This window comes from Parasteatoda tepidariorum, chromosome 7 (genome assembly GCF_982258835.1).
Source record: "Parasteatoda tepidariorum strain Cologne lab strain chromosome 7, Ptep-v5.0, whole genome shotgun sequence".
Lineage (NCBI taxonomy): Eukaryota > Metazoa > Arthropoda > Arachnida > Araneae > Theridiidae > Parasteatoda > Parasteatoda tepidariorum.
In genome coordinates, this window is record NC_141761.1 from 17,549,166 (window position 1) to 17,565,838 (window position 16,673).

The window sequence follows — 16,673 nt, forward strand, 5'->3', positions numbered from 1 at the left end:
TCACAAAAATCGCGATAACTCAAGAAATTACACATGGAATTTTATGAAACTTACCCACAATATACAACACATAGTAAGGTATTAAACAACATAAAAAGAAATTATCAGACATTAATAGTAGTATAGAAATTAGCACATGTATAAAATAAACAAATTGGAAGTATCGGTTTGCAATAGAAAAAGTACCTTTAATATGGAATATGATTGCCTCTAGAAGCAATACAGCACAAACAGCGATGTGTGATGCTTTCAATTATGCGGTCTATCAGTTCAATAGGAAGTGAGAGCCATTGCTCTTGTAAAGCAGTTGCAAGCGTGGCAAGGGTCTGAGGGGGCGGATTGATGGCAGATACACGCCTCCCTAGAGCATCCCAAACGTGCTCGATAGGATTCAAGTCCGGGGATCGAGCTGGCCACTCCATGCGAGTAATTGTTTCCTGTTGAAGATAATCATCAACAATGCGAGCTCTGTGTGGTCTTGCATTATCGTCCTGTAACAGGAAGCAATCACCAATTGCCCCGGCATATGGGCGCACATAAGCATCAAGGATGTTGTCTCGATAAACCTGAGCATTCACGGTTCCCCTTGGAAAGACATGGAGGTATGTGCGCCTTCCTAAGGATATGCCTCCCCAAACACAGACACTGCCTCTTCCGTATGCATCTCTTTCACGGATGTTTGATGGATGATAACGGGTCCCAGGTTCTCTCCATATCAAAGAACGTCTACTGTCACTTTCTAGACTAAACCTGGACTCATCCGTAAAGAGAACAGGCCTCCATTGATCTGACGTCCAGTGGACATGTTGTCGGGCCCACTGCAAACGGTCTCTCCTATGGCGTGATGTGAGCGGCACGCAAATGGCTGGTCGTCTCGCATACAGACCACCTTCGTGGAGCCTTCTGCGCACAGTTGACGTTGACACCAACCTTCCGGTGGCTGCAGCAAGAGAGGATCTAAGATGTGTCGGAGTAGCGGTTCTATTCCTGCGTGCACTTAATGTCAAATATCGGTCATCGGCACTGGTCGTAACAGTTGGCCGTCCTTGACTGAACCTCCTAGATGCCGAATCTGTGGTTTGAAATTGCCTCCAAAGTCTATGAACCACAGATGGACTCACATTTAGCCATCTGGCCACTTCTGATTGACTCTGCCCTGCCTCTAGTCTCCCGATGGCTCTCCATCGTAGTTCTTCAGGCAAATGATGCCTAGAGGTCATTATTACGAATTGGCTATCTCAGATTTTCAATGTCGCAATCACAGTAAAATTTGTGTGCTTTCTCTCAAACTTGGACTTTTATGCTCCAGGCAGATGACGTAAGCCGAGTGCAGCGCCACTAATTTGCATATTGCAATTTTACTCAGCTACTCTTAGTGGACAACATATGCAAATTTTGCACGGTTTGGCTTACTTTTGAAAGAGTTATCGCTATTTTTGTGATTTTTCCTTAATTTATGAAAACCAGTGTAGTTTTGATTTAAAAACTAGTATAATTAGTAATCTATCTACATGCAGTTCTCAGGCACGAAAGTTTGAATCTTAATTGATTAAAATATGATCATTATTTTAAGAATTGTACTTTTTAAAAAATATTTAAAATAAATAATGAAGCGTATTAAGGGAAATATCAGAAATATTTATTATGAAAAAATGATTTTATTTTATGAATTATACATGATAAATATGACAGTTTTTAATTAATAAAACTATATGTATAATAAATTAAAGAATATTTCAAAGTATTCGCAGTTCATGTTTTTTTAGTCTAATGAAAACAAAAAACATTATAAAAAGAAAACAATAAGTAGTCAAAAATATTATCTAAATAGCAGAAGCTCGTTTCGTTTTACTCATGCTAATGCTGCCAAACTCAAAAAGAAAATCTAAAGTAAATTGTGTGATTGGTTAAATTTTAGCCACGCCCTGAGAGCGAGTTATCGTGGAACGTCTGATTCCAAGGGAGTGCTCATGGTACGGTATTGAACATTCATGGAACCAAACTTTCCCAGTTTCACTTTCCAGCCGGGAATCTTCATTCCATTCCCGGTAGTTCATGGTAGGGCCCCAGGGCATGGATGTTTCTTTCTCTCTGTATTCTATGTCCTTTCTCCTTTGTGTGAATGTGACCCGCCCTATAAACGGGTTTGTGGTTGTGTGACGTGGGCGATGCTGCTCCACCGCCGTGGCTTCGCCACAGGTGCCCAGTGGGTAACGAGAAGAGAGTAGCAGTTCTGGCACTCCTGGCCAATGGGACAATACATCCCAAGTACCCGCCGCACTGTGGAGCAAAAGTCTTTATTCGCGGTCAAAAATAAAAAAAATGAAGTTATAAGAAAAAAAAATCTCAATATGGTTTTTTGTAGTAAAATGTCCAAGGAATAAGACGGTGTATTTTGTTTTTTTGGTTTATAAATGGAAATAGCATTTAAATGGAAACAAAGTCGAAATTAAAAAAAATTAAAGTTTTCAGTTAAATTTTTATTAATATGGTAACTCCTTATAGTAAATAAAAATATTAAAACTATGCATGATTTATACATAAATGTATTTCCAAGATATATATGAATTCATTATTTTATATAAATACTATTAAAATCAGAGCCATTTTCCTATTTCTGCTCTGTACAATGAAATTGCAACTTTAGGGTGCTCTATAAAAAAAGCCTTACGTTGCCGAGGTAAAAAAAAAATTTTGTACATTTGTTTGGTATATATACTCAAGAACTAAAAAAAAATTAGCTGCGAATATTTGCGAATTTGGCTGATATATCGATTTTTATAGTTGGCGTCATTTCTATAATAAAGATTTTCTTATATCTACTTGGCTGAACAATCTTGTCATTTTTTTTAAATTGCTGCTTAAATCAAACCTTATGACAATGGTGCCAGCACTACATATTTTGTAATTATATTTAGTCTCAAAATGTAAAGGAACTATTCTATCTACAATTTCGGATTTAAAAATTATTCATTTTTCGTCAAGGTCAGTGGAGTGCTTTCAATATTTTCACATTCATTGTGTTTCGACTATCATTTTTCATTCTAAACGGAGTGAATTTCAAGTTATACTAGTGATTTGAGGTAGGCATTTTTATATTTTTTATATTAAATATCAAAATTAAATGCTCTGTAATGAAATAGCAACTTATTCGCTGAAATATTTATTATTTTTTTAAGATGGCATCAAAAATATATAAACGCCAAATTTTCGAATTTCTCATTGAAAGTAATGCTAATTGGACCCAACAACGATACGAAAATGCTGATAAGTCGGTTGCAGTGTTGTTTAATATTGAAAGTTTGAATGGCCAGCAAAAATCAGAATTAAGAAAAATATATGCAACTATTAAAAATAAGTGGCAAAAATGCACTCGCAAGAAAGATTTATTTCTCCAGCAAAATAAAGATTGGCTTGACACGGAATTGAAATTGTACACATTCCAATACAAAGGTAAATTATCTATGATTTGTAAAATTTTTATTACTTATATAAAATATGTGAGTAAATTATTGTTCTTATTTTTATTTTATTTATTTATTTTTTGTTGTTGATAGAAACTGTTTCAAATTCAACATCAATTCCTGTAAAACGTGGTAGGCCGCAAAAAGATTATGCATCAAGTAATGAACGCACTAAAAGACGCAAACTTCGAAAATTGTGTGAAGAAGCAGAACCACAATTAATTTTCGATGCGAGCAAAAGACACCTTCGATCTAAAGGAAATGCAGAAACCGTAAAATTTATTGGAGAAATAAAATTAAATAACTCCAATTTGATACAAAAAACTTCCAATGTTAACGCTTACTCACCAGATGAAGCATTAGCTTTAATCGTTCAAACAGGATTAACGAGAAACGCATATCAAAATATTCGAAATAGTGCCTTGGAACGTGAAATAAATGTCTATCCACCCTATTACAAAGTACGAGAAGCTAAATCACATTGTTATCCATCGAAAGTCTCTATCTGCATAAGTGAAGTGAAAGCTGAAATTAATCTTCAAGACTTACTAGATCTGACAACACAACGCATCTTAAAAGTTCAATCAGATGTTTTTGCTTATACTTCTGCAGACAAAATGCAAAACATAACTTTGATTTCTAAATGGGGTTGCGATGGCAGTAGTGGTCATTCCCTGTATAAGCAAATTTTTCAAGATTCGTCAAATTCAGATGCTAGTCTTTTTATGACTTGCTTAGTGCCTCTACAACTTTACGGTACTTGCAACGGAGATCCTAAAAAAAAAATTATATTGTGGCAAAATCCCAGACCTTCTTCCACAAGATATTGCAGAGCAGTAAAACTTGAGTTCAAAAATGAAACGACTGATGCTATTCAACAAGAGAAGTTGATGATGGACATTAAAATTAAAGACCTGGTCCCTACAGTTGTGAATTTACATAATTCTCAATCTTTTGTTGTTAAGCATATTTTAGGTATGACAATGATTGACGGAAAAACGTGCAATGCGATTACTGAAACAAAGTCTGCACAGACATGCAATATATGCAGAGCTACACCAAAAGAGATGAACGACTTGACGAAACTAAAGACCAAGAAGATAAATACAGATTTTTATGAATAAGGTTTATCAACACTGCACGCTTATATTCGTTTTTTTGAGTGGTTATATCATGTTTCTGTACGACTTGAAGTGAAGTGTTGGCAGAAAAGGAAAGATGTGAAAGAAAAAGTGGAAATCAGAGAAGAAAATATAAAGAAAAAGTTTCACAGAGAGATGGGTTTACCTGTAGGTATAATTATACAAGGAAAAGGTACCACGCACGACGGAAATCTGGCTCGTCGTTTTTTCGAAAACTCGAAAAAGTCTTCTGAAATTACAGGACTTAATGAAAATCTGATTTCAATGTGTAATACCATTTTGAAAGCATTATCAAGTGGATATGCAGTTGATTCCTCTAAATTTTACAATTATTCATTGGAACTTGCAAATTTATATGTAAATGAGTATTCGTGGTATCCAATGCCAGCTAGCGTTCATAAGATATTGATTCACGGACATGATATTTTAAAATCAGCTTTATTACCTATAGGTATGATGAGTGAAGAAGCCCAAGAGGCTAGGAATAAAGATTTTAGAAATTACCGTGAAAAGTTCACAAGAAAGATATCTAGAGTACACACGAATGAAGACATATTACATATGTTTCTAATTTCGTCAGATCCAGTAATAAGTTCTCTTCGAAAATTGCCTAGTAGGAAAAGTGGTAGCATGCCTCAAGCCGTTATCGATTTATTGGAAGATCCTTCAGCAAGTTCATGTTTTATAGAAATGGAAAATTAATAGTGCCAAAGTAGTTTGTTTATATTAAATATAAATAAAAAACGTTGTTTAATAAAAATAATACTTCATGTACAAAAAAAATTATAAAAATAAACTTGAGATTATTATTTTTGTTATAACATTTTCAAAATTTTTTATATCTAGCAAAATAGATTCATTATTTTTTTTAAATTCGATAATCGAATTTGCAATTAACAATCTTAAATATTTTGATTCAATTTATTTAGTTTAAATTTGTTTTGATAAATATTCGCGATTTTACATCCATTACTTTATTTATTAAAATTATTAACCACAAATTTGTAATCAAAGATCTCAAAAACTACTATTAAATAATTTTTATTTATTTATTTGCAATTTTTTCAATTATCATCCGCCATTTTGTTTTTTTGAAATTTTGACTTCATATTTGAAATCAGTGACCAAAAAAACCTATAGGTGAACAATTTCTAGAACATTGAAGTTAATTTTCTAATTTTGGCCGCATTTTTCTGATTTTGTCCCACTGTGCGCCGTTAAAAAAAGAAAAGAAAAGACTTTATATCTCAAAGACATCTGACAGATGTACGGTACTTATCACAGATATCCATGTGATATCCAGTCCATAACATTGATATTTAAGGGACTTCCTCCAGATATCAATTGTATGTACTATCTGTATATCTCAAAAATATTCTTACCAGATATTGGGGACATTATCTTAGTCCTTCAAAAACTTGATTCTACTAAATTTAAGGATCTAATATAGAAGGTATAAATTTAAGAATAAAATTAATTTTATGAATAAAATTACTTCATATCACACACAACGTAAAATGTAAATAAACTTATAATATTATGTCATTTAATTTAGCAGACCTGGCGTGCGGAATGTGATGATGTTTCTGTTTCAAATTACTTTTATTTTCCTCATTCCCACCAGATAAGTTTTGAGAATGGCCTTATATTTTTGAGCTCTCGAAATATATCGATTTTTATTACCATCTTCACATTTTTTTAAGTGATATGCAGCATAATTTTTTTGAGTGATATTGAGTATTTCTCAATAACTAAAATGAAAAAGTTCTAGTTGAACTAAGATCAACATGACATTGCGTCATGGATAAATCAATTGTACTTAAACGGATTTTAATAATTTCTTACGATACTTTCGATACTGCTTTTACGATACTTATAAAATTATAAATTTGTTAAAACTATTACATAGTCCATTGTAGAACTACAATTCAGACGTTTCCTTTAAAAACGAGATAGTTCGTTATTTCTATATTGCTCTGGTTATTGTTTTCATGTTAATAGCATCGTTGATTTTATCGTTTTTTTTTCCTTTTTTAAAAAAAAGAAAAGAAAAAAGAAAAAAAAGAGTAAGGGATTTTGGCAATCGGTGGTGCCCCTAGCTAACTAACGCTAAGACATAGGTAGTTCCTGGGATTTTTAGACAATAATCAATAAAATTTGACCATTATAGTATCTAATAAATCCTACAATTTTTAGTTCAATAAGTAAATCTTCTCTCACTTAAGTAACTCCAATCTGTTTCCTTCATATGCTCGTTCGTAAATTTTGGAAATCCCTCCCGCATCGCTTATGCTTACTGTGTAGAAGACAATCATGCAAGTAAACATCAAGACTGCTTGAAAAGCATCGGTCCATATAACAGCTTTTAAGCCTCCCTAAAAGAAAGAAAAATTACAAATATATATATATATATTGTTGCTTGAGTGGATAATTTTTTTTTCTAAATGCAGTCGCAAGCTGCTTATATTTTTGATGTTTTCCTTCTTTTAGTGTTAATTTTAAAACGGAAATAATTAAAATAACTAGTACTACAGAAAAAAAAAAGAATTAAAATTTCCAAAACAAAAATCATTGACATGCAAAAGATTTACGCATTTTGCAAACAATTTTTGAACAAAAAATTAAGTTCTTTAGCAATCTTAATCTATTTCTATCTATTTTATGTATTATATTTTATCTAATTATTAATCTATTCTAGCAATCTAATTTAAGTAATCTTTTGCACTCGAAATACTCTTATCACCTTAACTCTATGCCTAGTTCATTAAAAGAGGTTGGTTTAATTGAGGCTATTTTTTGAAAGACATTCTTTATAGTACACAAAAATGTGCGTTAAGAAGCAGCGGGCAAACCTTACTTAACGTGTTTTTGTTTTTTTTCTTTCTTTTTTTTCTCTTTTTTTTATCAAAAAGAATGTACACTAAGGTTTAAAGTTAATATTTAAATCAAGAAAACGCAAAAATGCTAACAAAATCTAACGAATCACTGCTGAGGAACGTGCAAATGAAATTATCTTAATTTGAACAGAGAGGAATTAAAGGGCAACTAGTAAGAGAATATTTCACCTTACCGAGCAATCAAATTATAATTGATGTTTTCTTTTTTATCCCTCCTTTTTTCTGAGTTAGTGATTCGGTAATGTTCTTGTTCATTTTTGACCACCAACGCGATAACTTTCGACTTTATTTTTGGAAAAGATTCTTTATATTACACTGACTGAGCAAAACTCATGGGATAGCAGGGCTCTGATTTATGGATGGACAGCACGTGTGACCAACGCCACCTGGTGGCCTCCGCGACGGTCTCAGTTGTGTGTTAGACATTGCTTGAAGTGGCTGTGTGAGTGATCAGGTAAAATGCAACGTCGTCGTGAGTTGACGGCATTCGAACGCGGCATGGTTGTGGGTGCCCGACGCATGGGACATTCCATTTCGGAAGTGGTTCAGGAATTTGGCTTCCCAAGGTCAACCGTGTCGAGAGTTTGCCGAGAATGGGTGAATGAGGGTGTCACAGTCCACAACAGACTTCATACCGGGCGTCCACAGGCCCTAAATGACCGAGACAGGCGAAACCTGAGACGAATGGTAACTCGAGATAGGAGAACAAATGTGCAACAAATCACGGCTGAATTCAACACTGGCCATGATAGAGACGTGTCCCAGTGGACAATCCGTCGGAACATGTGCGTTCTCGGATATGAGAGCCGTCGCCCCACGCGTGTGCCACTGCTAACGCAGCGTCATCGGACAATTAGGCTTACATTTGCCACAAATCACCAACGATGGACACTGCAACAGTGGCGTAACGTGATCTGGTCTGACAAATCACGTTATCAAATGTTCCATGCTAATGGGAGGCACCGTGTGTGGCGCAAACCGCACGAAGCGATGGATCCAGCATGCCAAGTGGGCACAGTCCAGGCCGGTGGTCTATCATTTAATCCTTGGAGACCATTCCTTGGAGACCATCTCCACTCTTTTGTCATGTTTCAACACCCTGATGACATTGCTGTGTATCAAGATGACAACGCAGCCCCACATCGCGCCAATATCGTCCGTGCCTGGTTCGACGAGCATGCAGGTGAGATCCAACGACTGAATTGGCCACCTCAAAGTCCTGATATGAACCCCATTGAACATATCTGGGATGCCCTCGACGTCAGGCTCAGGGCATTGAATCCTCAATCGACGAACAGGCCACAATTGGCAGCCGCTCTGCAGGATGTGTGATGCCAACTACCTCCGGACGTGTTCCAGAGTCTTGCAGACTCACTTCCACGCCGTATCGCTGCACTCTGCAGGACCAGAGGGGGCCCGAAAAGATATAAGGTGGGTATCCCATGAGTTTTGCTCAGTCAGTGTAGATAGAATCCATATATTAGGTAGAATCCATAGAGGAAGAAATCCATTATTTTTTTTGATCGATAGCTACAGTGATCGATATCTCGTAAAGTATTGATCAAACAATTTCAGATTCATGCTCGTTGTAAAGATGACATTCCTGACTAAAAAGTTATTTCGCTGTTTTTTTGTTTAGTTCATTCAGTTGTGAGTTACATGGTGTTAAAAATTGAAGTCAAAAAAGAGAAATTTCGCTACATTTTACAGTTTTTCTTTGATAAAGACAAAAACGCAAGACAGGTGGCTGAAATTGTGAATGGTGTTTATGATTCCTATACTGTAACAGCCAATTACGTGCAATTTTGGCTTTATCGATTCCGTTCAGGTATTTTTGATGCTAAAGATGCACCTCGCACAAGTAAGCCAGTCATCAAAAATAGCGATAGAATCACAAAATGATCGAAGTTGTCCTGCATGCTAGCAGTCGTAACATCCTCCAGGAGCTAAAGATCGAGCATAAAACAGTTTTAAATCAATGTAATCTTACCCAGAAGACGCGGAAACTTCCGGACAAGGGGACAAATTAGCCTTCGTGGAAGACTTTTTTAATGGAATTAAACTGCATTTGCGTCACACGGAGTGGAAAACCACGAAGAACTCCCACGATTTGTCCACCACCACTGAGGATATTTTAGGCCAGTACTGTTGTCGGCGAGAGTCGAGTACGGAATTCGTAAAGAACAGTCATTGCTGGGATTCGAACCCGGGTCACCTCATTGGGAGGCGAGTGCTCTATCCCCTGATCCACCACGGCTTAAGTTTTAAGAATCAGTTATTGTATTATGTTAGAGATGGAACTGCCAGATTCAATAGTTCGTGGGGGTTTTGTTTAGATCAAACTTTTTTCACAGTCTTAAGGTACCGTGAAATGTATGGTCATGACTATATCCTTTTTCAAAAAAATCTTTCTTCAACAGCACTAGATTAAGAGAACCACTCTATTTTGTTGAAGATACTCACCAGAACACAATAAAATGTGCAAACTCCTCCAATAACAAATATGGACGTTGTTAAAGTTAGATCTGTGACAGCGCTGAGAGCAAGTGCGGGTCCATACAGCACAGCTGACATATACAAAATCTAAAAGGAATTAATTACAATTCTATGTATAAAAAAATTTAGTATGACATGACATTAGATAAAGGAAAAATTGTAAACAATTGACTTACGGTTTGAATCACAAACAACGCTGATACCGTTAATCTAGTGTATTTTCCATACCTCAAATCTAAAAACTGGAATGGTGCAAAAAAGGAAATGCTTTTTCAGATTACTATAAGAGAAAGTATTAAAAAACATCCAGAATCAAAGTTAATATCATTAACAGTTTTAGAAATGAAACAACTTCCAATAGGATAGTATTTATACTGTGAAAGGATCATGTGAGATATGTTCGTTAGCCGCCAGCAAAGAACGTATCAAATACCGTTGGGGCCAAACCACTACTTCTATACGGCCATGTGTAGACGCACGTCGCCGTTCATAAATATAAAAATGAACAACCGGCGGCACCATTGTACAATTTTACATAAGGTCTTAAGAACTTAGCTCTATATCTCAGAGAAGCCAGGATAACACTTCACATCACAGGCTAGTTCACTGATGCAGTCTACGTCTACCTTGGACACTGAGTCAAGATTCTTTTCACTGATGAGTCCCGATATGGTTTAAGCAATGATTTTTTTAATGTGAAAAGAATTACTATAGATCCGGAATCTTCCCTCCAACTTCATGGAAAAAGACCAACCCCTGTGGAAGTTGAGATGCTGTGGTCTGATCCTGAGAGTCAGACCACAACTTCAACAATAGCGTGATGTTTGACTGTTGCATAAGCCTGCCCACTTTCATAGAGGCCTGTATTCATACACCTGTTTATGAGCTAATTAACTAAGTAGAAAAAAATACAGGCAACTTCATTATTTATTGTTTAAATGACCATTCTTGTAAATATATTTATACTAACGAATAATGTTAAACATTGGAAAAAATAGCACAAATGACAACTAAACAAACTACTCTTTCCTTGTTTGTTTTTTTAGTATGATGTAGATCATTAACTTTTTTTACATCAACAAAGTAAATAAGAAAAGAGTTCTGAACTAAAAATAAGTAATAGTAACTGTGATCTTAGGCTGTTGAGCGCTGTTATGTTTACAAAATCATGATTTTAGTAATGGGGAAGAGTCTGGCCTAACTGACTATTTCAAAATAGATATCGGTGTGAACTATAGCATTCAACATTGTGAGTCTAATTTAGAAATCTACTGGCTGTAGCCGCAGAAATATTGGGAGTTCCGCTGAACTCAAATTTGTACCAAATATACCTCTTGTTTGTGTACAAAAGGCTTTAGAAGTATTTATAACATAGGAGAATTATGATACTTAAGAAAATTTAAGCTAACATTAAGTTCAATCTTAGAAATATGTGATCTTCAGTTCCTAGCCTCTCACGTTTTATTATAAATCAGGCACTTTCAACAGGCAAAAGATTCTTACCTCATACACTGTTGAAACTCTGCATTGAAAATATACTGGTATGAATACATAGGAAGCCAGAAGCATTCCAATCACAATACCGAAAGGGGTCACCACGTGTTGTAACCCATACCTATAGGTTTCAGCAGGTGTACCGAGCATCATCACGGCAGAGGTTATTGTCACTGATATTGAGAGGGTGACGGGTATTTGAGACATGTCTCTATCAGCCAGTAAGTATTCTGCCGTTGTTTTCTGCCTCCCGCCAGAGAAACGAAATATTATACCTATAGCTGCAGAGATCAAGAGCGTGAAGACGAGGACTGCATAGTCAGTTGCACCAAGGTAATATCTTGAATCCATCAAAGAACTTCGTGTTCACGCCCTTTGAAAGAACCTACAAAATTGGAGAAATAACTTGTGCTTCAGTAGGCTAAATAAAACACTAATTTTCTTTCATTGATAGAGTTTTGAATTTAGCAACACTCCATCTCATTATGTTTTTTATTATTTTTAAGTGGAACATTTCCGATTATAAATTCATTTTAGTTATCCACTTTTTTGTCGTTCACAGACAAAAATTCTTCTCAAGAGTATTATTGAAAAAAATACTAAATCTACTATATATATCAGGGCTCGAAAAACCGCCCGTCCGCCTCGGCGGTCAAAAAGTCCCCTCGGACAACGAATTTCTCAAATCCGACTTCCGCGCGGATGGCCATTTTCCCGTTAATGTTCGAGATACATTTTCAATTTTTGTTATTAGAATTGATATTTTCTCTGTCTGGGAGCACTGCAGTGGTTGAAAGGGGGCAAAAAAATACATTACGTGCTGGTCTTAAACAAGAAGCGTTAAACGCAATTATGAACATCTACCTAAATGGAAAACCCCTTTCAGATTTCTGTGCGAAACCTTTGTAAATCATTGGCTTGATTGTGGAACTGGCAAACGTCGTATTTGATTCACATAAAAAACGCAGTACCCTCGGATAAATTGACATTCCAGATAACTTGACCTTTGTCATTTAAATTATTTCATAAAATAAATAAATTATTTCATAAAAGAAGTACTAGGTTACTATTAGTAACCTAGTATTTATTTTATTACTGTAGGACGGGTACATTGTTGGACAAGCCGTCCACGGGGACGGGTAAAATTTCTGAATTTTTTCGAGCCCTGATATATATATCATGTCCTGTTATAGACTCCTAAATCATCAGCCAGAACAAGGAAATTTAGGATATTGATCAAAGCATGGGGACGGTCATTGTCGATATTATAGAACATTCTATTACGAACAGTTCGAGTGAGAAATGCTAAAAACGAAATGGAATTTTCTGGTTGGTAAGCGTTATAACATTGTTTTAAAGTAAAATGATCATCAAAATTATTTTCGAGAAATTAAAATTATTGAAAGAAAAGTAGAGGATACTCTTACGTATTATTTACTTAGTCTAATAGCGCAATAACTTTTCCTTGAAAAAATAAATCTATCAATTAATTTCGATTAAATCTTTATTTCCGAGACAAATAATTTCATAACTCACGAAAATTGTAAGAAAACGTGACTATAGTATTGCGGCAACAGTGATGTCAGAAAACATAAAAGAGCTGACTCTACAATGATCTATTTTCTAATTTCGTACAATAAAAAGAACAAAATTAAAAAAAAGAAAGGTAGTACAGCAATAATATTTAAAACTCACTTTAAAAATTTAAGTTTATCTTAACAATAAAAATGGTAGTAATTAGTTTAGTCCAAAGTGGTGTAAAACCAAGGAGTGGTGAAGCAACGAGAATGTTCTTTACACTGCTATCAGTAAAGTAGCTGCAACAATTTTCGGTATTCAGTAAAATAAATATTTATAATTACAGTAAGATAATATACACCTGTAAATTAATAAAGTTCTCTTTGAGATTCAATATTAGAACGAATTCAAACTAGGCTTAACAAAGCCAAAGTGGATAAAAATTTATAAACATTATAAAGTTATTTAATACAATTGACAGAGACGTGAAAACTAAAATACAAATATCCTTTTTTAACAACAAAAAACATCCATACATATTTTAACGGCGAACTTTTTCTGTAAATATGTAACGGCACTGAAGATATAAACAAACTCTAGCCAACTTATATTCAGATGTAAATAATCATATCTAAATTATTCCAACGTTGGAACATTGGTGTTTTCGGAACCGAAAATATTTTACGTATGGTAAACGAGTAAGCTTGGTGTAAACTATTCCCAATATAAGTGTTTTAGATTTAATTTAGATTTGATTTAAGTTTAAAAAATAAGCAAAACATGCCAAGTTTAGATCAGCAGCATGTCGCCATTTTATTCTCTGGTAGAAACATATTTTGATGAACAGTGTAAACCTGAATATTTGTATGTATACGTCAAAGGAATTCAATTGATAAGGAATATTATTCTTATGCAAAATAAATTTCTAAGGTTATTTCTAATCAGGATGCTTTTTTTTAACAAAAAAAAGTGAAGAAAATTTAAATTTCATTCAATTTTTTTTCCTCTATTATTTCCAAATATGGATTTGAAATTCTAATTGCATTATATGCACAGCTTGTCTTAGTAACTACAATATGCGGTATTTGTAAAAGGCAGAAATCATAACATTTTACAGTTTAGTTGTGACACTTGTAAACAGATGGTAGCTAAAAAAAAAAAATTTTATATGCATAGAAAGTGAAAATTATGAGTAATTGGTTATAAAAGATAACTATTACAGTTTTGCATAATTGTTAGTATTCAAATAAAGCTGACATAATGTTTGTTGTTAATGGCAAAATGGAGCAATGTCATGTTAAATAATCAGAAAAAGTACATCTTTCATATAAATAGGAAACATTTAATTCGCCTATTCTTTTTACTTGCTTTACAAGAAGTTCTGTCTAATTAAGCTAAAATTTTAAAAAAAAACGGGACCCATTGAGATTTATTCATCTGTATCTCAACAGGTGAACTCGCATAAAATCACTTGAGGTGTTTTGGCGTCAGTGCATTAGACAATTGTTACAGATGTAAATTTTAACGCTTAATCTAATGATATAAACCGTAAGACGATAAGTCTTATAGTTTAGAATTATGAAGGTTTAATTTAATAAAAAGTACAATTTTGTTATTATACTTATTCAAGTACCTGACACTGCTATCTATCTAGACAAGAGATAATTGTTTCCTAAATATTTTTTTTTACACTGAAGCTAGTAAAACTAAACACGAGTCAATCGGACTAACAGTTCAGTAGGTGCTAGAATTTTTATGCATACTATTTTTAACTTTCACTTATTTACACTTTTGAGATTGCTATCTTAAATAAGTAGTTTAAAAACTATGAGAAATCTAATGAACATTTAAAAAAAAACTTTCATAAAAATACTATTAAATGATAATAACTTGTGTTTGGTGTCATTTCAGATTCAACTTAAAAAATGAAAAACAAACAATATTTTATTTGTCTAGATAGCAATATCAGATGCATGAATTGGTACAAAACAAAAGTCGCTCTTACAATGTAAGATCCTGCAAGTCGAAACTGTGGATTATACACAAAACCATACATAAAACCCCTAAACTATTAGTTCGCTGCTGTCTAGTGGTTAGTGTTGTTCGATTACATTTTGTAGCGAAATTCATTCGAAGATGTAAGTATCAGAAAACGAATTGTGTGTTATCATTTATTAGAGTAAAAATCAAAGTAATATTTTAAAAGTAGAACAGCATAACCTTACCTTTAGACTTTTTTTTAACACTAACATTAGAATAAAAAACGTATGATATGTATTAGTAATAATATATGAAATATGGGACTTGCTTATAACATTGCTAACCTATCCATCTTATTGTAAACCAGCTCTAAAACTGTGCGACTCGTGACACGTATAAATTACCCGCAATTTATGTAATGTAAAATAATATTTTGTATATAAAATAATATTTGGTAATGTAATGTATGTATATAAAATAACATATGTAAAATAATATTTTGGTTCCAGTTGAAAGATTCATTTTAGAAGGCAATTCAGTTAAATCAATTTCAAATATCTAACAGAAAATTATAAATTTTGCATTGAAAATATATGTTGCGAAATTCATAATTAGTTCATAATGTCACGCAAATAAATTATCCACAAATTAAAATAAAAGTCAAGGAGGAACTAAGGTCTAAGAAAGAATTACTTATTTAATTAATGAAACAAATAAATACATACAGTTAAATATTTAAAAAATAAACAGCTTGCCAATTGATTTTCATAAATATTTCCTCCAATTCAGTTTACTGTTTCTCTAAGAACAAAGAGCAGGAGTGGTTGTTATACACAAATAAGATGAAATCGTGATGCACTTCATGTAATACAAATAGTAAATTGTGATACGGAAAACGAATCGTGATGCAAAAGCCTTGTTTAAATATAGGGAAATGAACACTATAATGATACATAAACAATATTATTGATAAAAACTAAATGAAGCAAAATCATATTTGAATATAATATAGGAAAACCATACAACCAAAAGTGATTGCCTTGTGTTTAGAGATGCTTTAATCCAGTGTTCCTTTAGTGCACCCTTTCTAAATTTTTCGTTACGCTGTGTACCACTAGTAAAAAAATGAACGTATTTTTCACTATAAAAAAATTGCACTAAAATTACAAATCACAACTGGCTGTTGATACCACTAATTATTAACTGTTAACTCTGCAAAAAAATAGCCAATAAAAAAGTACGTAATCATAAATTTTCATGGCTAGCTTTATTTTTAAATATATTTGAAATTTTCGTTTGTTGCAAGATATTTCGCATAAGAACGCGTACCCCCGCTAAACTGTTCCCGTACCCCTGGGGGTACGCGTACCACACTTTGGGAAACACTGCGTTTAATCCAATAGCAAACAATCTCCTATTAATAAAGTCATGTTTACTTATTTAATTTTACTTTAAAGTAAAATACTATAAACAAATCTATACTAGCATTGTTTAAGATAAGATATTTAATGTCTTGTTACTGTAAAATTAGTTCGCATTACTATCATTTGAAACCTTATTAAAAGAGGAGGTAAATGGAATATACAGATTTTATTGATAAGAATAATAAAAATTTACGAAGAATTTTATCAAAAAGTGCAATAAAATCTTTCAAATTTATATTATGAAAAAATTTTAAAAAT

General features: G+C 33.6%; 1 protein-coding gene across 1 annotated transcript in view; it reads right to left on the reverse strand.

The window, feature by feature from the left end:
• LOC107447167 (putative sodium-dependent multivitamin transporter) overlaps window positions 1-15,852 on the reverse strand; it is a gene marked incomplete at its 3' end in the record, with an annotated part of 33,059 nt that extends 17,207 nt beyond the window's left edge. Inside the window, 5 exon segments of the mRNA XM_087167416.1 lie at window positions 6,827-6,981; window positions 9,967-10,086; window positions 10,176-10,241; window positions 11,503-11,878; window positions 15,717-15,852. Of these exon segments, the coding sequence (XP_087023542.1) occupies window positions 6,827-6,981; window positions 9,967-10,086; window positions 10,176-10,241; window positions 11,503-11,844 (683 nt within the window).
• Between the last annotated feature and the right edge of the window lie 821 nt (window positions 15,853-16,673).